We start from the raw sequence: 26,891 nt of genomic DNA on the forward strand, positions 1-26,891 counted from the left end.
TCAAAAGAGGTGGAGTTAGGTTCTATGGCAGGTCCTTTTCAGAGTTTGCCGGGCAAAGGTGTGATTATTTCTCCGTTAGGGATAGTGCCAAAGAAGGAAAAGAATAAATTTCGGTTAATCCAGTATTTGTCGTACCCAAAGGGGCTTTCGGTTAATGATGGTATCGCTCAAGAATTACGTTCAGTGGAGGATACATAATTTGATATGGCAGTGCAATGGGTGCGCAGGTACGGGCATGGGTCGTTGTTGGCAAAAACCAATACTGAACCTGCGTTCAGATTACTTCCGGTGCATCTGGACAGCATTCCATTGTTGGGTTGTTTTTGGAATGAGGGATACTACCTGGATAGAGGCTTGGCTATGGGGTGCGCAATTTCATGTTCATTGTTTGAAACTTTTAGCACTTTTTTGGAGTGGGTGGTACGGGATGTTGCAGGCGTGCAGTCTGTCATTCATTATTTGGATGACTTTTTGTTTATACTGTAGGTCCTCCAGGTTCGTTGGTGTGTAGGAACTTATTAGCATCTATGGTGTGGTTGGCAGAGTGTTTTGGCATTCCATTGGCAACGGAAATAACGAAGGACCTTGTACTGTTTTAAGTTTTTTAGGTATATTGATTTATTCATAAAGGGTGGAGTGTCGCTTACCAGAAGATAAATTGTTGTTGCTCAGGCAAGAGGTAGACAGGGTTGGGAGGTTGCGCAAGGTGACGTTGAATCAGTTGCAGTCCCTGTTAGGTAGATTGAATTTTGCGTGTAGAATTATGCTGATGAGCAGAATTTTTTGTTGCAGGTTGTCTTGGGCGACGGCAGGTGTGTGGGCACCGCATAATTTCATTTGGTTGAACAGATTGCACAGGGAAGACTTGGTCGTGTGGAAGCGTTTTTTGGAAAACTGCAATGGTAGGTCGTTGATTCAGCAGGAGTTTTTGAACAGTTTTGATTGCGAAATTTATACGGACGCTGCTGCCGGGGCGGGCTACAGAGCCTGTTGTAAGGGTAGGTGAAGTGTTGGAAAATGTCTGAATTTGTGGAAAGAATTGGGTTTCACAAAAAACTTGGCCCTTTTGGAGTTATTTCCAATCGTGCTTGCGGTTTCAATCTGGGGGGAATTTTTCTTGAATAAGAGCGTCCGGATTCTTCATTGTGACAATATGGGTGTGGTGGCAGTGATCAATAGTTTGTCGGCCTCGTTCCCTCCGGTTATTAAGCTGCTCAGGGAAGTAGTACTCCGGTTTCTTGAGTTGAATGCTTGGATTTCAGCAGTGCATGTTCCAGGTGTGCAAAATTCTATAACAAATGCATTGTCTCGTTTCCAGTGGGAGCGATTTCGGGCACTGGCACCAGAGGCAGAGGACGTGGGAGAGGAATGCCCTTCGCATTTGTGGCATCTGATTATGGAGGAGCAGGACGGTTAATTCGGGAGTCTATTGCGAGTCAAACCTGGTCTTCGTATGAGGCATTGTGGTGGGCATGGCAAAGTTAGGTGTCGCAAAGTTGGGTGTCGCAATTGAGAGCAATGAGGATAGAAGGTTGGCGGTTTTGTTTTTAGTTGGTAAGGCAGCAGAGTTGTGGTGGTCCGTGTTGAGAGTTAGTAAATTCATTGCGGGGCTGGCGTTCGGTTTTAAGTTACAGGGAGAGGGGGATATTACAAAATCCTGTTTAGTCAGGCAAGCACTAAGGGGTTTTAGGAAGGGCGGGAAGATTCTGGACAAACGTAGACCAGTTTCGTTTGTTGGAAAGGTTGGGTATAGTTTTGGAAAGGATCTGCTGTTCCAGTTTTGAGTTGGCATTGTTTAGATTAGCGTTCTCCTTAGCCTTTTTCGGGGCAATGCAAGTTGGGGAATTGGTGGCACCTAGTAGGAACAGGGCAGGGGGTTTGCTGGCTGAAGATATGGGATGTTGGGTTGGGGACATTGATTTTTGGATCAGGCGTGCAAAGACTGATCAGTTGGCAGGCGCGTGGTGTTAGGGAGAGCGGTCGGGCTTTGATGTGTTTGGAGGCATATTGGCAAGTCTGGTCGGGGAGAGTTTGCCCACTTTTATGCCATGATGACGGTGCATTCTTGTCCCGTTTTCAGTTTATAGCGGTGCTTAAGAAGTGGATACAGGAACTGGACCTCAGCCCTGAAGTATATAGTTCGCATTCTTTTAGGATCGGCGCTGCGTCAGAGGCCTATAGATGTTGTTTGGGTGCGGAGGTGATAAAGCGTATTGGCAGGTGGAGTTCCGATCGCTATCTTACGTATGTGCAGCATTGATTACGACAAGGAGAGTGATTTATGTTGAGTGGTTAAATATGTTTGTCATTATTCATTCCAGGTGGCGTTCCCTTGTTAGCCTGGATTTTCGTACATTCGTTCATGCACTGGGAAGGGGGCTGCGTGCTGACATAAGGCCAGACAGTAGGCAACTGGGTTTTTGTAGAGAGCAAGTCGTGGGCCATTGGCTGGGCTTTAGAGGGATGGTGTGGAGTTGTGTTTTGTCCGAATTTCACAAGGTGGCTCAGTTGGATAGAACACCCGATATTTTGGTTATGCATATGGGCGGGAACTATTTGGGGGCAAGGCCCGTTAGAGAATTAATTCGGGATATTCGTTTTGACTTCTTGAGGTTGTGGACATCTTTTCCGGGGTTGTTGACTGTGTGGTCAGACGTCGTGCCTAGGCAGTAGTGGAGGGCGGCTAGATCTTTAAAAGGGATTAACAGGGCAAGGGTGAAATTGAATACGGCAATATCAAGCTTTGTATCCAGAAATGGTGGTGTAAGCGTTAGGCACTTTGAATTAGAGTCCAGAGTTGAAAATTTTTGGTTGGAGGACGGTGTTCATCTGAATGCCATCGGAATTGATCTTTGGGCTCTGGCGATACTGTAACATCCCTGGCGGCGTGCTGGCATGGCTTACCACCTCCCACCATGCAAGACCGTCATCTTACCTATCAGTCCAGGCTGCGCGCTTTGCTCCAGTGCCTGCTGTGTCTCTTGTCTGATTGCTTAGGGCGGCGGCGCGGCTACTGCCTGATTCTTATAGTTACTGTGTGCACACTCCTAATGCCTCCCCAGCCTATTGCTGTGAGTCACTGGATACATAAACCCCCTCCACCCAGTAGGGTGTGCCTGAGCAACACTTTCATTCAGTGTGTTCTGTGCAACTGAGTTGCCAGGTCCTGTCCTGTATCTTGTCCGTTTCCGCCCCTGGGGGCTGTATACCCAGGCCTGTTACCTGTATCTGTGACTTCTAGTCTGTCTCCGCCACCCTGGGGGCTGAGTTCCAAGGCTCGTTCCTGTATCTTATTCCTGGTCCAGTTCCTGTCTGAACTGTGTCCTAGCCCGTTACCCGTTTCTCTCTATGTCCAAACCTTCTCTTTTCCTGCAGTGTCTGAACCTGCACCTAACTCCAACTCGTCGTCTCTGAACTTCTGTTTGTGAGTTTTGTGTACACTCGCTACTTCATTGTAAGTACCTTGTGTGTATCTGGTTCTGCTTGTTCACCGCACCTGCGGTTTCGCTCTGCTCTGCTTGTTCACCGCACCTGCAGTTTTGCTCTGCTTGTTCACCGCACCTTCGGTTTCGCTCTGCTCTGCTTGTTCACCGCACCTGCGGTTTCGCTCTGCTCTGCTTGTCCAACGCACCTGCGGTTTCGCTCCGCTCTGCTTGTCCACCGCACCTGCGGGTTCGCTCTGCTCCGCTCTGCTTGTTCACCGCACCGGCGGTTTCGCTCTGCTCTGCTTGTTCACCGCACCTGCAGTTTTGCTCTGCTTGTTCACCGCACCTGCGGTTTCGCTCTGCTCTGCTTGTTCACCGCACCTGCGGGTTCGCTCTGCTCTGCTTGTCCACCGCACCTGCGGGTTTGCTCTGCTCCACTCTGCTTGTTCACCGCACCGGCGGTTTCGCTCTGCTTGTTCACCGCACCTGCGGTTTCGCTCTGCTCTGCTTGTTCACCGCACCTACGGCTCCGTTCCTGTGTCCCAGTCTGTACTGGTCCCTATCCTGCCTGTGTTCCTACCTGCCAGTACCCGCCTGTCTGCATGCCAGCCGTGCCTGCCAGTGGCAACGTGTCTGAACGCCAGCCGTGCCTGCCAGTGTCCACCTGTCTGCATACCAGCCGTGCCTGCCAATACACACCTGTCTGCATACCAGCTGTGCCTGCCAGTACCCACCTGTCTGTATGTCAGCCCAACCTGCCTGTTCCTGCATTCCCCGGTGTGGGTCAACAGCTGTGACCGGGGTCTGACCTGGAGTAGCACCTGGTCCCTCTGCTCGGTTCCTCCCTGGTTCACGGAGTCGACTGAGCCGCTGTGTGACCTTGGTTGGACCGAGTTGATACTTAGTTACGCCCCTCCAGGCACTCCTCAGTTCATGGTCCAGTGGGATCACTAATCATGCTCATGCCAGTCAGTCCGGGCGTGTGCGTAACAGATACAGGAAGGGATCGAGAGGGCCTTGGTGGTGTTGGGGCACTCACAAGCCTGAGGTTTCCGGGCTGTTCGTGTTTGGCAGGGGGTGGGGTTCTTGGACTTGGTACTGAATTGTTGGTGGAAGGAATTTGTGAAAATTCCAGGCAGTTTAAAATTGAATGGGAGTGATCTGGCATTTTGGTTCGGGGCTCTGGACGGGGTTTTACCCCGGGAGCTTTTAGTTGGTTAGTCTTTCACGTACTGTGGAAGTATGGTGCCCTCGAGCTGGTGGTGCACGGCTGAGGGTAACATGGCAGTTGGATTTCTTTATTTTATTTTAAAGCCGGATCTATTAGCACCAAGAACCCTCCACTCATATTTATTTTATATTATTGTTAATATGTTAATGTTTGTTTGTTAATAAAATGGCCACTGTGGCCAAATTTATCCAAAATAATCTAGGTTGAAGTGTCTTTATTTGGGGGAGGGGGGGGCGAGTGCCTGGTAAGGCGGAAAAATAAGGTAATCTATAGGGAAAAAGCTGTATTGGCTGTGTGTCACCCTGACCTGGATGCCACAAGTGTAATAAAGCTGTGTCTGAGAGCAAGGGGGAGGTTCTCTGGTCAGGGGAACATTAGCATGCAATGCCTCCTGTCTCAGGCCAGTAGGGGGAGCAGGCTGCCCCTATAAAAGCTGGTACTGGGGACAGGGTTAGGGAGAACTGGATTGCCTGTCCCAGCTCTGAGACGTGTCCCAGAGTGGAGCAGGGACAGAAAGTTGATTGCACCTAAGAGGAAGTGTGGCAGTAGGAGAGAGCCACCAGCCAGAGACAAGAGGCGAAGAGAGCCTGTCTTGGCAGAGAAAAGACTTAATTTTACCAGACTTTGGTGTCTGAGGCTGGAAGGATTCCACATCCCCCAGCAGAGAACCAGTTCGCAAGGGACTGTACATTCCTTGGCCTAAGAAGCCTGGAGGCCCTGCCACAACCGAAGGGACCAGTAAAGCCGTACAAGGCTGGGAGCAGAAAGGAACCCACGTCGCAGGCCATACAGGCGAGAAAGTACGGAAAGCTCGAAAACGTGGGCTGTTATCCTATCAGGAGGAGATAGTCAGAAGGAGCGCAGAAAGCACGGTAGGCCTACACCCTCACCCTGACCAGGGCCAATTTCCCCGTTGCTCTCAGACATCCAGGTCCCCTCCTAGCTGGGACTGTTTGTGGGTCAGTTTACCTGTTTAGTAAAGACCCTGGACTGCAACCTGTTGTCTGTGTGCTCCTTGCTCCTCCAGCACTACCATCACTCCCACCATCCACTATACTGCCCTGGGGCCGCACTCTTCCCGTGGGGAGTCACACTACCATAGCTGCACACCTCATCAGCCCCAGCGGTCTGCATGCAGCGGCGGTTCCTAATAACCGCAATCCACGGGTGGCGTAGTCGGACATAATCAATATAACGGACTACCACTGGCCTGACCACCCTGAGCCACGGAACCGGGTTGCCACTACTACTCCCATCGTTCCCTATTGCCCGGATCCGAGTGCCCCACGGCCCAGGGGGTGAGTCAGCTTTGGCGTAGTCGGCAGGATTTCGTGCCCGCAACCACCGGGTACTGCGTGCCTGAAAAAGACTTTTGTAACTTACCTGTGGAGTCGTTTCCCGCCATCCGGAGCCGATTCCCGCCATCAGACGCCATCTTGGACCGTTTCCCGCCGTCTTCTGCCGTCTTCCCGCCATCCGCAGCTGTTTCCCGCCATCGGACGCCATCTTCAGGACGCCGCGCGGGAAGAAGAGGGGCGTGGACGTCAAAACCGCGCGAGATCCGAAGCTCCGCCCCATGCACTGACGCTGCGCAAGGTCCTGGAAGGGAGAGAGAGCGACGCTGACGTCATCAGGACGCGACGCAAGGTCCTCGTCCAGAGCAGCAGCAGCGGAGCCGCGGCCTACAGAAGAGGATCGTCGGAAGGTAGGCCACGCTTGACTAGGGGGGAGGAAGATGTTGGACACAGAGGCCCCCACTACCACCAACGCAGCTGCAGCAGCGGTGATGCCCTTTTCCCTGCCCTACATCCCTGGAGCGGCCTGGCTGCCCAAATACTCAGGGGAGCCCCATGCCCTAACTGACTTCAAGGAAAGGCTATAGAGTTTGTTCCACGTTTACCCCCTGACAGAGGAACAGAAGGTCAGCATATTAACAGGGCAGTTAACTGGCGCAGCCCAGAGGGAGGTAAAATCATGGCCCACAGAGGAGAAAAGGACTGTGAAGGGTATTCTGGCCTGGCTGCGGGGTACCTTTGACACACGTACCTCCGCTGAGACTAAAATGAGGTTCTATGGATGTAAGCAGCGGGCACAGGACAGCATCAGAGACTATGCCCTAAATCTGCAGGAAGCCTTGAGGGCTATTCAACAAACTGACCCTGGCAGTGTGCAGGAAACGGATAAACTGCTAACAGAACAATTCATAGAGGGTCTGCTGTCTAGCGCCCACAGGGCCCAACTGCGCCTCATGTTCTTTCAGAACCCCGACCTGACCTTTGCCCAATTTAAGGACAGGGCCATAAGGGTGCTCTGTGAATCTGCAACCAGTGGCGCTATAAACCCCCGGCGCCCTGCTATCACCTACCACCAGGAGGCGGCGCCCTCCTCTATGGACTCCATGGAGGCTGATGCACAGGCCCTGAACCAAGCCCCGTCGAAAGACCTGCACCACCAAGTCCAGGAGCTGACCAGGAGCGTCGCGGCGTTGACCAGGACCGTCCAAGCGTTGCAAGTGGACCCGTCAAGACCCATCGAGCTGGCTTCAAGTCCGGAGGATGTCCCGTGGCGTCGACAGAGGAGGATCCCGTCGTTCCGAGGGAGGCCCACAGACCGCTACGCAGAGGATGGACAGCCCATTTGCCGTCGATGCAACCAGCCCGGACACATTTCCAGGTACTGTAATTTAAACGGGTCCAACCTGGGGCAGAGGGCCAACCCCCAGGCATAAGATCACCAGGCCCTTAAAATTGGCGTAATAAGTACGTTGGGGGGCGCCCGGTTTTACCCGTGGTGCTGGACGGTATCCCCATGAGCGCCTTGCTGGATACTGGGTCGCAAGTAACCACAATCCCTTATGTACTTTTTAAGCAGTATTGGACTGATGCTGATATCACACGGTATCCAGACAGTAACTTGAGCATCATCCCCAGTAATGGCTTACCCGTGCCGCAGATGGGGTTCAAGGAGATGACCATTAAAATTGGTAAAGTTGAACTGCCGGCACAGGGAGTGATTATTGTGGACATTGACCGTCATGAAAGTCACCCTAAAATAACTGTGGGTACTAACATAATTGAAAATGGTCTTTCAGAGGTAATTGTAATTCTACAACAGGTGGCGGTGAATGCTAGTTCCAGCCAACAGAGAGTCCTCAACAAGGAGATAAAAGCCCTGATGAGACGGCAGCAGGTAGAACTGTCTGGTGGTGAGATCGGTAGCGTAAGACTCAGTGATCCATTCCCCATTTCCATGCCTCCCAAAAGTGAAATGATGATCTGGTGTCGGACTGCAATCGGGTTGAGAGGTAGAGACTACCAAGCCATGGTAGAACCCGTGTACTCAGACAGCAGGCCCACCATTTTGACAGCCCGGGGGGTGGTTGATGTCCGTCATGGGAGGGTGCCCGTCCGCATCCTCAACATTGAGGAGAGGGAAGTACACTTACCCAGGTACGCTACACTCGCCAAACTGTTTGTCGTCGAACACAAAGCTATCAGGGCTGTGGAACCCTTGCCTCCATCTCCACAGGCGGAGGGTAATGGCTCCCAGAAACAAAAGGAGAACTGGTGCCAGAAACTCCATGTGGGTGCTGACTCCACTCCCCTGCACCAAAAACAAGGAGTCTACCGGGTGGTACAGGAGTACGAGAGAGTCTTTAGTAAGCACCCGCTAGACTTCGGCAGAGTAAAGGGGATAGAACACCACATCCCCACCGGGAGCCACCCACCAATAAAAGCGAGGCACAGACCTGTACCCCCTGCACATTATCAGAACGCAAAGGGCATGCTAAGAGAGATGAAAGAAGCTGGGGTTATTAGAGACAGCTGTAGCCCCTGGGCAGCCCCTTTGGTTCTGGTCAAAAAGAAAGACGGCACCATGAGAATGTGCGTGGACTATAGACAAATCAACCGTATCACTCACAAAGACGCATATCCGCTGCCTAGAATAGAAGAGTCTTTAGCTGCACTAAAATCTGCTAACTTCTTTTCTACTTTGGACCTTACTAGCGGGTACTGGCAGGTTCCTGTGGCAGAGGCTGACAAGGAGAAGACCGCCTTCACCACCCCGATGGGACTGAGCGAATTCAACTGCATGCCTTTCGGGCTCTGCAACGCACCAGGGACCTTCCAGTGGCTGATGGAATGCTGTCTAGGGCACCGAAACTTCGAGACGGTCCTCCTTTACCTGGACGACGTGATCGTCTATTCGAAAACCTACGAGGACCATCTAAAGCACCTGGCCGAGGTTTTCGAAGCCCTGGCAGGCTATGGCCTGAAGGTGAAACCATCGAAGTGTCACCTGCTGAAACCAAAGGTCCAGTACCTAGGGCACGTGGTAAGCGCGGAAGGAGTGGCCCCCGACCCTGACAAGGTCACGGCAATCAAGAGCTGGCCAAGCCCCTCGAACATCAAAGAGGTGAGACAGTTTCTCGGGTTGGTAGGTTACTACCGAAGGTTCATCCCCGGGTTCACCAAGATGGCAGCTCCTATGCAGGACCTCCTGATCGGACAGTCCAAGTCCAGAAGTCAAAAGCCACCCTTCAAGTGGGATAAACCGGAAGAGGAGTCCTTCCGCCAGCTAAAGATGGCCCTCACAGGGGACGAGATCCTGGCCTACCCTGATTATGGCCAGCCTTTCATTCTCCACACAGATGCCAGTAATGTGGGACTGGGAGCCGTACTGTCCCAAAACCAACAGGGCAGAGAACGGGTGATCGCGTACGCCAGCCGGAAGCTGAGGCCCACTGAGAGGAACCCGGAGAATTACAGCTCCTTCAAGCTAGAATTCTTGGCGGTGGTGTGGGCCGTGACGGAACGCTTCAAGCATTACCTGGCCTCTGCAAAGTTCACCGTGTACACGGACAACAACCCGTTGACACACCTGGACAATGCAAGACTGGGTGCCCTGGAACAGCAATGGATGGCCCGTCTCTCCAACTATGACTTCGTGATCAAGTACCGGGCAGGAAAAACCAACGCCAACGCGGACGCCCAATCAAGGATGCCTCACTTACCTGAAGGTGACGAAGACCCACAAGAGCTGGAGGAGGTAGAACTCCCCGCGTTTCACCGGTATGGAGCCGCTCAACACTCTCACCGCGTGAAGGAGGAGGATCTAACAACTGTGATGATGAATCCCCTATCTCACCACAGCTGGGCCGAGACCCAAGATAGTGACCCTGCAGTCCGCCTGGTGAAAGATCTGCTGACCCAGGAAGACGCCCGCCTAGATCCAGATGCCCCAGAGGAAGCCAAGCAGCTATGGAAGGAGAAGAGCAAGCTGTTCCTCTACGAAGGCAAGTTGTGCAGAAGGATTGTCAACCACCGGACGCACGAGCTGACCTGGCAAGTCGTGGTCCCAAGGCGAGATGCAGCTATGGTCCTGGGGGCTTACCATGACAGAGCGGGACACTTCGGTTGGAAGAAACTGGAGTTCCTACTAAGAGGAAGGTTCTTTTGGGTCGGCATGAGAGGAGCTGTGGAAAAATGGTGCAGAGACTGTGGCCCTTGTCACCTGAGGAGGAAGGACCGCACCAGCCTGCAGTACAAGAAGGTACAGGAGAGAGTGGAGAAGAGCCTGGCCCAGGTGAGAGAGAAGCAAGAAAGACTCTTCAATCAACACGCCCCTGCTAGTCCCCTAGAACCTGGTGAGCAAGTCCTAAAGCGAAAAAGAAGGCTACATAAGTTGGACGACCAGTGGGAAAGGGAACCCTACACCGTACTGCAGTCTGACCACAACAACCCAAAGGTGTGCATAATCACCAAGGACGGAGGAGAAACCACTAGTGTCGTCTCCAGAGACCACCTCAAAAAGTGCCCCGAGCAACTCCGTAGTGCAGAAGAGGATCAGAGTGACCTTGAACCCGCAGAGGACAAGGAAGAAATGATCAGCACCGTTCTCGGAGAGTTCCCTCAGTCCTGGACTCGCATAAATGATACCATAGTGGTACCCGTCCTGCATTTCCTGCAACCGGCACAGCAACAACCAACACCAGAGCCGGAAGGTGAAGAGGAGCAAGCGGTTCCAAAGGCAAAAGAGCCTGAACCAGCAGCCCAGGAGAGTCAACCCTCTGCTGACAGTGAGCCTGCCATGCCTGCGGTAAGCCAAAGGACCCGCAGACAGCTGCCTGCCCTACCTGTACACCCAGCTGGTAGCTGTACCCCTAACGCTAGTGGGGAAAGCCAGGTTGGTCCACCACCAGACAGTGGGTTAAGGAGGTCAACCAGGAGCACAAAGGGGCAGATACCCGCTCGCTGGAGAATATAGAGTGTACTAAAAATTGTAAATAACCCTGTTGCCAAATGTTGAATTGTTTGCCAAAGTTACCTGCATGTTTATTAATAGTGTGTTTCAGTTTCTTGCAGCTACCGTAAGGACTCAAAGGTTATGGACTTTTTATAACCGGGACCTTGTGTGGACTGCATTCTGAGCCTAACCCAGGAATGAACTAAGACTGTGAAGGACTTGGGGTAGGACAGACCCCCACCTGGTTAAGGCTCCCGTTGTTTTTGGTGATATGGACACCCGGTCACAGACCACACTGTGACCTAAAGAACTCAATTTGTGCGTCGTCTGTCTATTAATGTTTTATTGTTATGAATATTGTCTTTGTTTGCCGTTTAGTCCCGGAGTACTAAATTTCACTAGGGGGGAATGTGTCACACTGACCTGGATGCCACAAGTGTAATAAAGCTGTGTCTGAGAGCAAGGGGGAGGTTCTCTGGTCAGGGGAACATTAGCATGCAATGCCTCCTGTCTCAGGCCAGTAGGGGGAGCAGGCTGCCCCTATAAAAGCTGGTACTGGGGACAGGGTTAGGGAGAACTGGATTGCCTGTCTCAGCTCTGAGACGTGTCCCAGAGTGGAGCAGGGACAGAAAGTTGATTGCACCTAAGAGGAAGTGTGGCAGTAGGAGAGAGCCACCAGCCAGAGACAAGAGGCGAAGAGAGCCTGTCTTGGCAGAGAAAAGACTTAATTTTACCAGACTTTGGTGTCTGAGGCTGGAAGGATTCCACATCCCCCAGCAGAGAACCAGTTCGCAAGGGACTGTACATTCCTTGGCCTAAGAAGCCTGGAGGCCCTGCCACAACCGAAGGGACCAGTAAAGCCGTACAAGGCTGGGAGCAGAAAGGAACCCACGTCGCAGGCCATACAGGCGAGAAAGTACGGAAAGCTCGAAAACGTGGGCTGTTATCCTATCAGGAGGAGATAGTCAGAAGGAGCGCAGAAAGCACGGTAGGCCTACACCCTCACCCTGACCAGGGCCAATTTCCCCGTTGCTCTCAGACATCCAGGTCCCCTCCTAGCTGGGACTGTTTGTGGGTCAGTTTACCTGTTTAGTAAAGACCCTGGACTGCAACCTGTTGTCTGTGTGCTCCTTGCCCCTCCAGCACTACCATCACTCCCACCATCCACTATACTGCCCTGGGGCCGCACTCTTCCCGTGGGGAGTCACACTACCATAGCTGCACACCTCATCAGCCCCAGCGGTCTGCATGCAGCGGCGGTTCCTAATAACCGCAATCCACGGGTGGCGTAGTCGGACATAATCAATATAACGGACTACCACTGGCCTGACCACCCTAAGCCACGGAACCGGGTTGCCAGTACCACTCCCATCGTTCCCTATTGCCCGGATCCGAGTGCCCCACGGCCCAGGGGGTGAGTCAGCTGTACCTGGTCATGAAAACTTGACCATTTAAAAGCTGAAGTCAATCATTGACAGCAGCATTTAAATGCCTTCACGGGGAACTAATAGGTTATCAAGGTGCCTGCTGAAGGCAGGTTATCATCGTAGTCCTCCTAAGAACATAATTTCTATTATATACTGTAATTCTTCAGTATTTCAGTATATAGTATGAGCGATCAGGTACCTTTAAAGGGAATCGGTCATGTCAAAAAAGCTATTATCCTGCAGATATGGGGTTAATCTGCAGGCTAATAGTGTCCTGAAGTTGTGTGGCTGCCGTATTGAAAGCCCGGCTGCAGAGAGGAAATGAGATTTATTCCTCCAGGCAGACTCTGGCTTTCAGTCATAGAGGTTAGGACAGGCTAGGACTCTGGCAGTCAGTTCCAACGGCATGGTTACTATTAACTCTGAAGCTGCCCCGGCCACGCCTCCATGACTGGAAGCCGGAGGCTGCTGGGAGGTATAAAGTCCATTTCCTACTGGCAACTGGACTTTCAGTGCGACAGCTTCAGAATGCTTCAGAAGGCTATTAACCTGCAGATTAACCTCATACCTGCAGATTAATAGCATTTTTGTCATGACAGGTTCCCTTTAAATGGACTAAAACGAATAAAAAAAATATAAAAAAAAATAGAATTTTAAATCACCCCCATTTTCCCTGTTCAAAAATAAAATGAAAAAATATAAAACAATAAACATATTTGCTATCGTCATGTACATAAAAGTCAGATCCATCAAAATATAAAACTATATAAAAAGTACGATAAACACCAAAAAGAAAAAAAAACAAAATGCCAGAATTACCATTTTTCAGTTGCCGAACTGTATTGAATTTTTTTTAAAGAGTGATCAAAATGTGATATGTAGCCCAAAATGGTATGGATAAATATGTCATCTCGGTAAGCCGGAAAATATGGCAGCATGGTGCACCTTCACACAGCTCCATCGACGGAAAAATTAAAAAAAAGTTACGGGTCTGAGGATATTGGCGACAAACATTTTTTTAAACAACTAAAATATAAGAGAAACCTTAAAAGTTTGGTATCGCCATAATTGTACTGACCTGGAGAATCATGTTGCCAGGTCATTTTTGCAGCACAATAAACCCTGTAAAAACAAAACCCAAAAAACAATTGCAAAATTGCATTTTTTTCACCATCTTACCTTACTTGGATTTTTTCCCCATTACTTAGTACATTATATGGAAAAATGGATGGTGTCACTCAAAACTACAAGTGATCCCGCAAAAAACAAGCCCTTAAATGGCAATGTTGATTGTAAAAAAAGTTATGGCTCTTGAAGGAACAGGAGGAAAAAACAAAAGAGCAAAAAAACTAAAAATCGCCAGATTTTGAAATGGTTCAATGAGGGTTTTTTTTTTTTTACAAGCACTTTTGATGGCTTTTTACCTTTTTTTATATTTTTGTTTGTACTTTTTTCCATTTTTTATGTTCTGTAGAGAAATGCCAGAAAAACACCTTACCCTGAGCATGCTGTATTTTCATTAAAATGCCATTGACCTCTAAAACACTACACAGAATCCCCAAAAATACAAAACTAATAAAAATGCTATGTATGTAGACTTTCTATATTTTATTATATACTTTAAAGTGTCAAACAATATACTAGACATTACAACAATAGAAAAAGAATAGTCATAAATTATAACTTAGAAATATTACTCCCTTTCTTGAACATAACCCAAAGAAATATAATGTTCCAAAAATGACTCAAAACTTTTTAATGTTTACCTCCAATTATAACCTGCCATGCGATCTGACATGGAGATGCGTGCTGGGCAGTACAGTGGCCCACTCAAAAGTGCGACACGTGGACAGTATCATGCATGGGTCCCATTCTAATTAATATGAATCATGCATGATACTCTTTTGGCGCTGTACTACCTGGAGTACACTTGCATGTTTTCATTCTCAATGTCAGAATAGAACAGTAAATCATGATTGGATGTATGCTTGAATGAATAATAATCATAATAATAGGTAATAAATCAACATAAAAAATGGAACAAACACAATTAAAAGAATACTTCCAAATTACTAAAATATGTCACCACTTTATGATCACTGGGGATTCATCCTTTAGGACTCCATCCAACCCAGAGAAAGAAGCGGGTGCATGGCTTATTTAAGGATGTGTCCTGTTCATTGCTTTTTCCTGCACGGTAGCACTCTTGGCCATCTGCTGTAGCACAGCCTCCATTCATGTAATGCAACCAATTCATTCTTAGGATTGGTGGGGTTTCCAGTGATTTTACCCCATCAATCATAAAGTGATGGCATATTCTAGCTATCACTTTATAATATGAGAATAACCCTTCAGGCCACCAACATAGATATTTTGGTTTCAATTACAACTGTGATTGGCTAATGCCAATTAATGTGTTTATGACAATAATTAAGAAACCAAAAAAACTTAGGCCTGTTACTAACCCATGTAATCATACTTACTTGTAAGGTGTTGACTGGAAAAGATGATATGGGAGGGAAGTCCATGATTTGAAGCTCGTGGACATGGCCATTCATGACAACAGCTGGTAGGAAGACACGTCGAGATTTGGTGGGGACACAGTTCTCGTTGAACTCGTTGTACATGAACTGACGCACAATTGCACTTTTCCCCACTCCTTGGGCCCCAAGTACCGCAATCTTGAAGGTCGTCACCATGCCTCCCTGGGCCGGTGGTGGGTAATTCCCTCACACGGTCCGTGGCGTTGGCAAGATGGTTGCACTGCGGCATATTCCAGAGGCTGCAGGCTCAGCCACATTCAGGAAGCATCTCCTTGGCGAAAAGGAGGCTGTAAAAGCAATAAGAAATAAAATCATTACCATACTAAAGTGAAAAATTTATATTTAATCACGTTTATAAAATACAAGTGTAGGACTATTGTAGTTGTGTGTATAAGGCTAAGTGCCCACGATGCAGAAATGCTCTGGATTTTTCCAGAGCGTTTCTGTACCTCCCTGGCAGAAAAAACGCGTGCGGATTTTACATGTGTTTTTCCTGCCAGGGACAAGCGTAAGTGAAGCGTTTTGATCATGCGATTTCGCATGCGGGTTGTCAAGCGCTTGCCAAGCGATTTTAGCATCACTTGGAAAGTGCATGACAACTTGGTCACACTATATAAATCCATTCAACTGGCATGGATTTTATATAGTGTGACCAAGTTAGTTAAAAAAAAAAGAATAAAAATGGTAAAAAATAAAAAAACATTATACTCACCTTCTGATGGCCCCCGGTCTCCTTATCCGATGTGTCCGATCTTCCCGGTGTCTCGCGGTTGTGTAAAAGGACCTTCCATGACGTCATTTAGTCATGTGACAGGTCACGTGACCGCCGACGTCAGCGATCGCGTGACCCGTCACATGACTAAATGACGTCATGGCAGGTCCTTTTAGACCATCGCGAGCTGCCGGGGAGCCAGGACGCATCGGATAAGGAGACCGGGGGCCATCAGAAGGTGAGTATAATGGATTTTTTTTTTTTTTACAAGTACTATGGTACCCGGGTCTGTAGAAGAGTCTCCTCTTCTCCAGACCCGGGTACCATCCGCACATTGAATTGCTTAATATCCGCATGTGCACATGTAGTCATGTGGATATTAAGCGATTCAATGCAAGTCAATGGCGGCGAAAACGCCACGATTACGCAAAATAATTGGTATTGCTGCGGATTTTTCCGCAATGATAATCCGCATGTGCTGTGCACATGCTGCGGAAATTTCCGCTGCGGATTATCATTGGGGAACATTGCAGACCTTCTACCAAGCGTTTTTTAAGCACTTCTGAAGCGGAATTGCCGATGCGGAAACGCTTAAAAAACGCATAGTGGGCACACAGCCTAACACCTTATAATAAAATGTACTTTAGGAGTTTATTTCTAACTATGTCCAAATAAAATAAAAAGTTTGGTTTTTGCATTCAGTTGCATGTAAAGAAAATACATGGCTGTAATGGCGCTGCGATACAGACTAGTTGATACCTCCGATGAAGAGATCTGCTTTGTGGTTCATTAATCACCATTTGAAGTTTTCTGCTAATTACCGTAGATTTCGGTGCACAGGGGCCGGGCTGTGCCTGGGTCTTCTCCTCTCTGTCTGTGATTCTCCAGCCCCTCCGGCCGTCTCTGGTCTGTGAATAAGCTGACTGCTCTGTTTGATAGCTCAACAGTGACCTGTCATTCAAAGATCAGACGCAAGTGGAGGGGCTAAATACAGTTTCCTATGTCAATAAATGCAATATATTCGTAATAATCGGATGCTATCTGGATGATCTATATGGGATCTGATTTTATTTTTGCGCACCCATAAACTTGAATAGGTGAGTGTCATACAAAATACAGAAGAAACTAGAGCATTCTGTAATTTTTTTCACATGGACATTCAGTTTGTGAAAAAAACTCATCTAAACAGTCAGGGTTTTTTTTCGGGCAGTACTCACATTGAAAATACAGTCGTGTGAATGTACCCTAATTGAAGTCAAACTATTGAGCTATGTTCCTTAATAACATGATTGTGCTAAACACACCTGCATTATAATCCGGTAGGTTAACCATTTTTACACATATTATAAAAACAGATCTGTCCACAGATTGGTGTCTCTGGTTATTGATGTCCTAGTTTTGTTCTAAAACTCACCCCTGGTGAAAAGTAGAGAGTAGTCATTTCTACAGTTGGTGTGAATCGACAGTACTTAGTGGCAGCTGGATGGGAGCCCTGAGAACTGCCTCTTACCTGAAAGTATCTGTGGTTCTTCTTTTGATTAGCTAGCCTGGTGTCACATCATATGTGTGTCACACTACAATGATGATGTTGGACCAGGCAGGCTAATAAAAAGAAAAGTCAAGGATGCCATCCGGTAAGAGGGGGTTCTCAGGGCTACCTTCTAGCGACCACATATTACCGACGTGGCGTTTAGACCGTATTATCCAAATCAATCTGCATCAACTCTAGTAATTTCTCAACACATTCAAGATTTATATATGCTTGCTGTTTGTGAATGGAAACATTCTTGCTTACATTTGAAGGCTGAAAAAAACCCGAATTGACCTACTTTCATAGAGTTGTAGATTTTACAGTGTGTCAGTACAAATAGGAACAATACACCTGGAGTAAATGACGAGATATTTTTTCTACTGCTGTGTTTAGTTCACAGAGGAATGCCTAGACCTCTGATTTCCAAACTTCTTCAGGCCAAGAAAACATAGATCAGGTAGATACTTTACTATGGAAAGAGTACGAGATACGAGATATGCAGCATCTGAAACAACGGATACTGGAAGCCTGTGCTAGCATTTCTTCTGTGGTGTTGCTATCAGTGTGTCAAGAGTGGGAGAAGAGGGTTGCATTGACAATCCAACACAATGGGCTGCACTTTGAACACATTTTATAAGTGGTCATAAACTTGTAAAAAACTCATGAAAGAATAAAGTTACATTAAAACCAAGCACGCCATTGTTATTCTTATGAAATTCTCAATAAGTTTGATGTTTCACATGACCCTCGTCCCATTGAAAAAAATAAAGTTGGATCCAAAATGGCCGACTTCAAAATGGCCACCATGGTCACCACCCATCTGGAAAAGTTTCCCCCCTCCCATATACTAATGTGCCACAAACAGGAAGTTGATATCACCAACCATTCCCATTTAAATTTAGGTGTATCCATATAAATGGCCCACCCTGTAGATCTCTAGTGCCACCTATAGGAAGCAGCAATCCTGAAAGTCAATATTGACCCTGTAACGAGTCTTGTCACATGACATAGGATAAAAGCTAAAACCAGAAACTCAATTTGCAGACACTATGTTTCAGGGTACTGCCCCTCGTCAGTGCAAAGTGTGAGGTCTGGTTTGGCTGGGTGAGAGGCGTCAGACTGGTATCCAAGGAGTAACGTTTCTCCTTGTGGAGAGTGACATGTTAAGCATGTCAAGGTGAGGAGACTTTTAAGCCGCGATGCTCCTCTGGGAAATATGCAAATTGTCTCTTCAGAGAGGAAGAGAACTAGAACTCTAGTGCCACCTTGTAGCATCAGCGTCTCTGCCCTCTGCCAGGCAGAAACGCCGTCCCTCTCACCGCCGCGCTCCCTGCCCGGTGTCCTCCAGCGCTCCTCTTCCTGCTTCTGCTGCCGGCGCACGCAGCTTCCCGGGCACTGTGCTTAGGGCGCGCGTGCTCCCTTCCTAAGGAGTCCCCGGCCAATTGCCGGAGGTCCTCCCATATATAAGGCACCTCCTCCAAAATGGAGGTGCCCGAGCAATAGTTGATGCACAGTGTACTTACCTCTGCTTCAGCCCTCCGGTCCCGCTGCTAGCCTGACTACTAGTCCTGCCCGCCAGCCTGACTATCAGTCCAGTCCGCCAGCCTGACTACTCTCCAGCCCGACAGTCTGTTTTCCGCTCAGTCTGCCAGTCTGTCTATGGGCTTCGCCCACCTGCTTACCTGGGAGCACCTGCCTGTTACCTGTCAGCCTACCTGGAGGCTCCCGCCTGTCACTTGCCGTGACCACCTGTCTGCCTACCCGGAGGCTCCTGCCCGTCACTTGCCGTGACCACCTGACAGCCTACCTAGAGACTTTCGCCTGTCGCCTGCTGTCTCTGCCAGTTCATCTACCCGGACCTCTCGTCAGCCTGCCAGCTGTGCCCATCTGCAGTATCGGTCAGTCTCAGCCATCTGACCCGTGGGAGTCATCTGCTCTCTTACAAGGTCGTCCCCAGAGTAGCACCTGGTCCCTCTGCTCGGTCCCTCCCTGGTCACGGAGTCGTTAGCCGCCGTACGACATGGGTCGGTCTGAGTTGATACTTAGTCACCCCTCTCTGGGTCCCTCCTTGCACCGCAGCACAGAGGTTCCACCACCCGGATCCGTAACACACCTATAGGAAGTAGCAATCCTAAAAGTAAATATCGGCCCTTTAACGAGTCTTGTCACATGACATAGGATAAAAGCCAAAACCAGAAACTCAATTTGCAGACACTGTTTCGTGGTACTGCCCCTCGTCAGTGTAAAGTGTGAGCTCTGGTTTGGCTGAGTGAGATTTGTTAAAAATCTTCCAACATCTTTTCATCATAAGTAAATGCAAAATACATTAGTTAGTGAAGGAAAAAGGCAATCCAACATCATTAGTCCCTGTACTATACAATACCATATGTATAATAAGCTCTAAACTCACTTAAATTAGCTATAATGTGCGCTGACCCTAAAGATCATTAGACACTAGTCAGCCAAAGGCATCGATTTCAGTGAGATCAGCCAAACATCTAATGTGTGTGTCTATCCTTAAAGGGGTGGTCCGGCACCTAAAATGTCCTTTCTAAATATCTATTTTTACACCCTAACCACTTTTGTAATTAGCTTTATTATAAAATTCCCTACACTTCTCCCTTTCATGGTAATATCTAAATATGTTTTGTTTACTACACTTCCTGTCATGTTTCATTTGAGAGGAGGCTGGGGCTGCACTCACTTCTCCGCAGCGTCTTTCACCCCTCCTGGGACAGAGCATCATCAGGAAGCAGCGCTGAAGTTACTTACTACAGTTTCTTGCATTGTTGCCATCTGAAGATGTCCTGTTTCAGGAGGGGTGATGAATACTGCAGGGAAGTGAGTGCAGCCCCATCCTCCTGTGACGTCAAGTTTGAGAGGAGTCACAGGAACGGAAGTGAAAAAGAAAAAATATTTAGGGACTATCTAGATAGGGAGAATTGTAGGGCATTTTATGATAAAGCTAATTAAAAAAGTGGTTAATGTGTAAAGACAGATATTTAGAAACAACATTTTAAGTACCGGACCACCCCTTTAAGTCCTTTGAAGGATAATGCTGGGGAAGCTTAAGGGGTTTGTCCACCTCTAGGGACAATATCTTTTTTTTGTACTTCTATGCTTATTTTTATTATTAAATGCATGCATATGAGACTAAAACTCATTTTTGCAATTGGGCTTTGTTAAAATTTTTGCACCATTTGGCCTTAAGGGTATGTGCACACAACGTCTTTTAGCACCCACTGAGTTTTTCAAGCAGAAGATGCTTTTGGGAAACACCAGTGGTGTATTTTCTGAAGCGTCTTTTTAGCTTTTTTTTGGTAGATTTTGTGGGGTATTTGCTACCAGTGTCTTTTTTAACTGTTTATATAAACTAGTCACTCTCTTTTAGTAGTTTCATGGCTTTTGAAGTCTGAAGCAGTTAAAAGAAGAGAAAAATTACTGAACAAATGCACATCATGTAGTTTTGCCATTGCTCTGCATATTCATTCTTTTTAGCATTTTTAAGTGCATTTTCAGACTGAGTGCCCATGCCCTTATAGGCTCTTTATTTCCCAGCACATTCAACTATGATGTGGTCTGTTGTCATAAATCAGATCAGTGGAGCTTGGGAACAGACAGATAAAAGTGTTATGAACTCCATGTCAGACTGTCATAGTGTGCTGACTGATGGATTCTCAGTTAACTCATTCTGTAGCCAGCAATAGGTATTGCAACACAGAGTCCAAAGGGTGGAAAATTTTTACTGAAGCCCAATTTCAAAAATGAATTTTAGCCCCAATTACGTGCATTTATAGAGAACCTGACAGCTGATACATGCTGCCTGAACCGTGGGTTCAATCAAAACATGTAGATAAAACAAGCCAAATGCCTTTTTACATTGGGAGATACTGTTGTAAAAAATATAGAGTTATTAAAAGCAAAAAAAATTTTTAAGGGTAACCTGTCAACATGTATTTACTTATGGGAGTAATGACTAGTAGCTATGTAAGCACTTGTCTCACTCTATAAATGGTACATTTTTTGTAAGATCCAATTCGTCAGTCAAGTCTAGCCTGTAAATCTGTGCACTGGGGGCATGTCAGTGCACTGGGGGCATGTCAATGCACTTGGACTGCTCCTTCTAAGTGCAGTAACACTCCTTCTGTGCACTTCTAGCCTGATTTGAATATGTTCCTCTATGCTAGATTTCTTATGACTGGCACAAAGGATCTCTACAAAAAAGGTTTTATTTTTATTAAGGGCCAGGTGCCCATGAACCCATACTACTACTTCAATGTGTAAAAGTGTGCTGATAGGTTCCTTTAAATAAGAGCAATAAATTCTAGGTTCTCAAATTGGTTTAAGTAGGATGATACTATAAATTGGCATAGTTATCAAAGACTTGATTATACACATACCATAGAGCAAGGGCACAAGAATGCCATGAAGCACAGAGAACCACTTTCCTGCTTCTGTATCCTAGCCACCACCTACAGCCACCACAGTTTACGGCTTAGAGAACTATTCACCTCCCATTGGGTGGAGTATTCCTTACATAAATACAAGTGTAGTTAACTCCTCTAGTAGTGACTGCATGCCAGCAAAAATTATTAGGCTCAGTCTATTTGTAGCTTTGATTAAGAACGCTGCATGCGTTTGAAACGCGTTGCTCTGAATGCAAACATCATGTTGTTTTCAATGCATTTTTCTAAATAAATTTTGGAAAATTTGAGGAAGCTGGATCTTTTTCTACATATTTGTATCACAAACGGTCCATTGGAATCCGTGCTTCCAACACACCAAGAGTCTGGGTAAGCTGGAAGCAGGGCTGTGGAGTCGGTAAGCTTAACCTCCGACTTCGACTCCTCAATTTCCATGACACCAACTCCAACTCCGACTCCACGACTCCGACTCCCTCATACATGGCTCATGTTTAAGTGATAAATTTTTCTGTAGCAAAGATTAATTTCAGCTAAAAGTCTAGCCCCTTAGATCAGGAATAGGACAGACATTTATAGGACATTTCATAACTTTCCCAAATTCTTATGAAAAAATATTCCCCACAAACTGCATTGAACTACTCTACCCAATTTATTATATATTTTAGGAGTCCAAGTTGATCCATTTTATACCAACTCCGACTCCACCCAAATGGGCTCCGACTCCGACTCCACAACTCCGTCTCCACAGCCCTGGCTGGAAGCACCCTTTGCTTTCTACTTGTTTATTGATGAGTGCTGTGCTGTCTCAACTTGATTGATGAAGGTGGATGGAGTAGTGGATGATTGGTGGATGGCCACCATGTCCCAACAACCCAACAAGGCTGCGATGTCAGCCAGGAGGTGGCAGAGTCATGTTATTGGACAGAATCATCCAGAGAGCTGGTACACACCTTTAGGGTCCCTGAAGGTGTGGAAATGATCTTCCATGGTACAAAAAGAACAACCGTGCTATCCATAGCAAAATCATCTTCATTCATGACAATGTACCATCTCATGCTGTAAAAAATACCTCATTAGTCATTGGCTACTATGGACATAAAAAGAGAGAAACTCATGGTGTGGCCACCATCCTCCCCTGACCCCAACCCTATTGAGAACCTTTGGAGTATCCTCAAGCAAGAGATCTATGAAGGTGGGAGGCAGTTCACATCAAAACAGCTGCTCTGGGAGGCTATTCTGACATCTTGCAAAGCAATTAAAGCAGAAACTATCCAACAACTCACAAGTTCAATGGATGCAAGAATTTTGAATGCAATATCAAAGAAGGCGTTCTATGTTACCATGTACCTTGGCCTGTTAAGATGTTTTTGATTGAAAAAGCTTGTGATTTCAGTAAATGTGACCTCTTAATGCCGCAAATTCAACAAATGATAATTTTCAGTTCTTTATAACCTATAAAATGTTTGGAAACTCTGTTGTGCATAATAATTTGGAACAGTGCATTTTGAGTTTTTGAGTTTTGACATAAATACTAATATCATTGGAAGGTTTATTCAATAAAATGTGTGAGAAAAATAGCATTTGCATAATAACTTGAAACGCGGTGTACAGATAGACAAAGATCTTTAGACATAGAATAGGAACAGTGGAATTTGGTACGGTGGTAAATTATATTTGGTGCAGTTCTCAATGGAAATGTGATTCATTCTGAGGTTTTGGTCCTGTACAATTTCTATGTACAGATCTATTCGACAATTTAATGAAGTTAAAGGGGTTGTCCACTACTTTTTGATTGGTGACCTATCATCAATGTCTGATCGGCCGGGGTGCGACACCCGACACTGGCGTCGGCAGCGACGGCTGCTGGCAGAAAGTTCTAACTTGCCTGCTCCATCTTCTGGTAATGGCTGCCGAAGACTACTGCACATCCGCCTCCTATTCAAATCAATAGGTCATCAATCAAAAAGGAGTGGACAACCTCTTTAAACAAAATAAATATACAAAGATAAAATTAAAATGTGTACTCACCATTGCAAATATTACTGTAAACTAGTGACAATAATCCTAGATGGTCAGCAGATGAGTGACTTTCAGAAAATGGGAAATTCTTATTAAATATGGCAAAGGATCTTGCTGTCAAGAGAGTACACGATTTTCTCCACTTTAGAAGCAATGTAAAATGTCATACAGGAGATTTTCAGTATGACTCAGCAGATCATCAAGAAGTCTTAAAAAGTCTTAAGAAGTCTTTTATACCACTATTTTTGCATAGTAGTGCAGTCCTCTATTATTTCTGAATATGACTGTGAAATACCTTTTCCATGTCTCCTTACACTTTTGACACTGAGTGTCAGAAAGATTTTTTCCTTTTGTATGTTGCAGGCTGATCGACACATATGGATTTATCAGATAAATTAATACTTCAGCATTTTTGGCCTCTTTCCTGTTCTAAAGGTATATGTGAAGGACCAAAAGTTCTTCCTGAGGAGAGAAAAAATATCATTTCAAATTTAAGCACCAACTACAGACATGCAAATAGTCACTGAATGTGAATTCTTTCTTAGTGCAAATCCCCTACAAAGTTATGTAATTAGTTCATACTGTCGGTTTGGTTTGCAAACTTGCTTTAAAGGGAATCTGTCACCAGGTTTTTGCTATGTAATCTGAGCGCAGCATGACGTAGAGAAAGAGGACCTAATTCCAGTGATGTGTCACTTACTGAGCTGCTTAGTGTAGTTTTGCTAAAATAACAATTTTGTCTAAAGTAGATCTACCAGTTTTCTTAATGTATTACTGTGTATAACACCGCCCCCACACCACTGATTGGTGTCTTTCTGTGCACACTGTACATTGACCAGCAAAAGAACAACAACGATCAATAAGCCTTCAATTAGTATAGAAAAATATCAAAATTTCTAAAAGGAATAATAACAGGTATAATTGGGGGTAGGGTACAAGTGCAACGGTAATGAACCCTAAACATATTAATATGCCCTGACGCGCGTTTCGGTTTCCCCTGATGAAGGGAAACCGAAACGCGCGTCGGGGCTACAGCTCCACGTGTGCAGCTCTTCATCACTGCCCTTGTGTTCTGGCTATTTGTTCTTATGATCCTCCTGTGATTTCCTGGTATGTACTAGTATAGACGGGGCCTCTATGGACTCTATACTGCTGATATATGACCATTGATGTCAGCAAGTCTGACATATTACATAATTTACTATGAAGGGCACATTGATATATGACATTATCTATGATATAAATTCAATGTATTAGGCTGTTAGAATATATCTGCAACTTGCTATAATATATTTTATAATGTATCACGTGGAGCTGTGTGTTTAGGGTTCATTACCGTTGACCTTGTACCCTACCCCCAATTATGCCTGTTATTATTCCTAATAAACTTTGATATTTTTCTATACTAATTGAAGGCTTATTGATCGTTTTCGTTCTTTTGCTGGTTTGTGTTAATTTCACGATTTAGCCTGCATTAAGTCCATACTCTGGTAGTTTTAATTGGGATACTTAATGATTATTACATATATGACTCCCCTGTTGGGGTAAAATATACTACCTGTTCGATGAATCGTGTGTACTACACTGTACATTGGCAATCGGTGGTGGGGGCGGGGTTACACAGAGCAGCACAAGGCAACTATTCTTCTAGTGATAATCTCCTGCTGATAAAACACTGATTCCAGTGATGTGTCACTTAATAGGCTGCTTGTTGTAGTTTAAATAAAATCAGAGTCTCTGCCCCTACATCATGCTGCTCTCAGATTAAACAGCAAAAACATGTTGAGAGATTCCCTTTAACATGTTAAAAAATGTTTTAAGAAAAAAAGCATTTAAAAATTAGTCATTTTCTGATAAGACATTCTTTTTAAATATTTGATGTGTATATTTAAACAGCAGACTGTTGGATTTCCTAGTTTTTGCAACCTAATTGCAATTGTTTTTAATATTTAATAAAATGTGAAAATGAAAAGGACTTGAAACATTATACAATAGTAACTATGATTACACAACAAACTAAATCCAAGTAATCTGCATTTATAGATTAAATATGGAAGAGCATTGACATTAGCCAGATTCATTTTTGTAAGTCATCATCTGTGTGTGCTGTAATATAGCTGAAACACTTTTTAATCACTGGAAACACTGCGCCGAGTAGGATAATAATATATTGGAAATTACATGTACAGCTTTGTCATTCAGTAAATACCACATTCTGGGCTCTGGTTCGCTGGCAAAGAATGGAGTCAGGTCACTGATGGCTGATGCCAGGTCACTTAAAGCGAGACGTGACAGCTTTTCACAGTCACAGCTCAAAGCCCACATAAACGCAAGAACATGATGATTTCATTACAGACGAAAGAAGAGCCAAAATGGAACACAAACAGGAAGTACACAACAGTTGGTCGGTAATTCTTAATTGGATTTTGGTGGCTAAGCTGGACTGAAATTTTCTAGATTTTACTACTAACAAGACGCCTGCTGGATGATCACCTTATTCACAATTTTGTACAAATACAACTTACCACAGTGTATCTAAGTCTATACTGCACATCTACCTGACAATGTCATGTAGCGTTACAAAAGAGATAAAACAGTGTAGTATTGTAGCCCAAAACAATACAAGTTCTGACATCCAATATAAATAGCTCTGTTACATTTACATTTTACTTGCCAGCTTTTAAGAAAGAGATACTGAGTTACAGAACTGACTTCTAATTGTAGCAGGCAACAGTGCAATAGGGTAGAAGCAAAGCAGTGCAGGTCAGTTAAATGGGTTTTCCCACTAATGAGACTAAATCACCTATCCACGGGATAGGGATGAAATGTTGGATTATTTCGGTCCCCACTTCTGGGACGTCCATCAATCCCAAAAATGGGTGCCTCAGGGTGCCCCGTTCTTCATAGCTGTGTTTGCAATGAATGAAGTGGCATGCACACATAAGCGTTTCCACTTGACTCATTGTCTACGAGTCTGCCAGCAATAGGCAGGTACAGCTATCTATTAAAAAAAAAAATCCTGAAATGTTGCAGTTTTCACTCAGTGAGCCTGACAATAGACTGATACTTCCTGTTCTGTAGAGATCACTTCTCAGCAGTCACCACAGTCATGAGATCAAAACAGCTTGATTATTACATAGATATTTTCCAATGTTAGGTAAAATATCATATAACTGTAAGAAGTTGTTTCTATCTTTATTCTGCCCTATTTAAGGGCAACGTAAAGTAGTAATAAAGACCCTGATTCCAGTCACTCTATGTGACCACAGGTTACCAAAACCTCCATTCTTCCTTATTCCCGATGCGAACAGGCGGTCATGTAACCTCATACTT

General features: G+C 46.0%; 1 protein-coding gene across 2 annotated transcripts in view; it reads right to left on the reverse strand.

The window, feature by feature from the left end:
- RASL10B (RAS like family 10 member B) overlaps window positions 1-26,891 on the reverse strand; it is a 172,599-nt gene that overhangs the window by 19,584 nt on the left and 126,124 nt on the right. Inside the window, exons 2-4 of one of the 2 annotated variants that reach the window (XM_073665455.1) lie at window positions 23,568-24,020; window positions 16,406-16,535; window positions 14,813-15,159 (exon numbers count right to left, since the gene is read on the reverse strand). In XM_073665455.1, coding sequence (XP_073521556.1) covers window positions 14,813-15,028 — 216 coding nt within the window. In that variant the 5' untranslated portion in view covers window positions 15,029-15,159; window positions 16,406-16,535; window positions 23,568-24,020. The remainder of the gene's footprint in view (window positions 1-14,812; window positions 15,160-16,405; window positions 16,536-23,567; window positions 24,021-26,891) is intronic. The other variant, XM_073665454.1, reaches the window with a different exon arrangement.

Source organism: Phyllobates terribilis, unplaced genomic scaffold, assembly GCF_046119375.1.
Source record: "Phyllobates terribilis strain yellow unplaced genomic scaffold, ASM4611937v1 Scaffold_2__4_contigs__length_985480577, whole genome shotgun sequence".
NCBI classification, from domain to species: Eukaryota; Metazoa; Chordata; class Amphibia; order Anura; family Dendrobatidae; genus Phyllobates; species Phyllobates terribilis.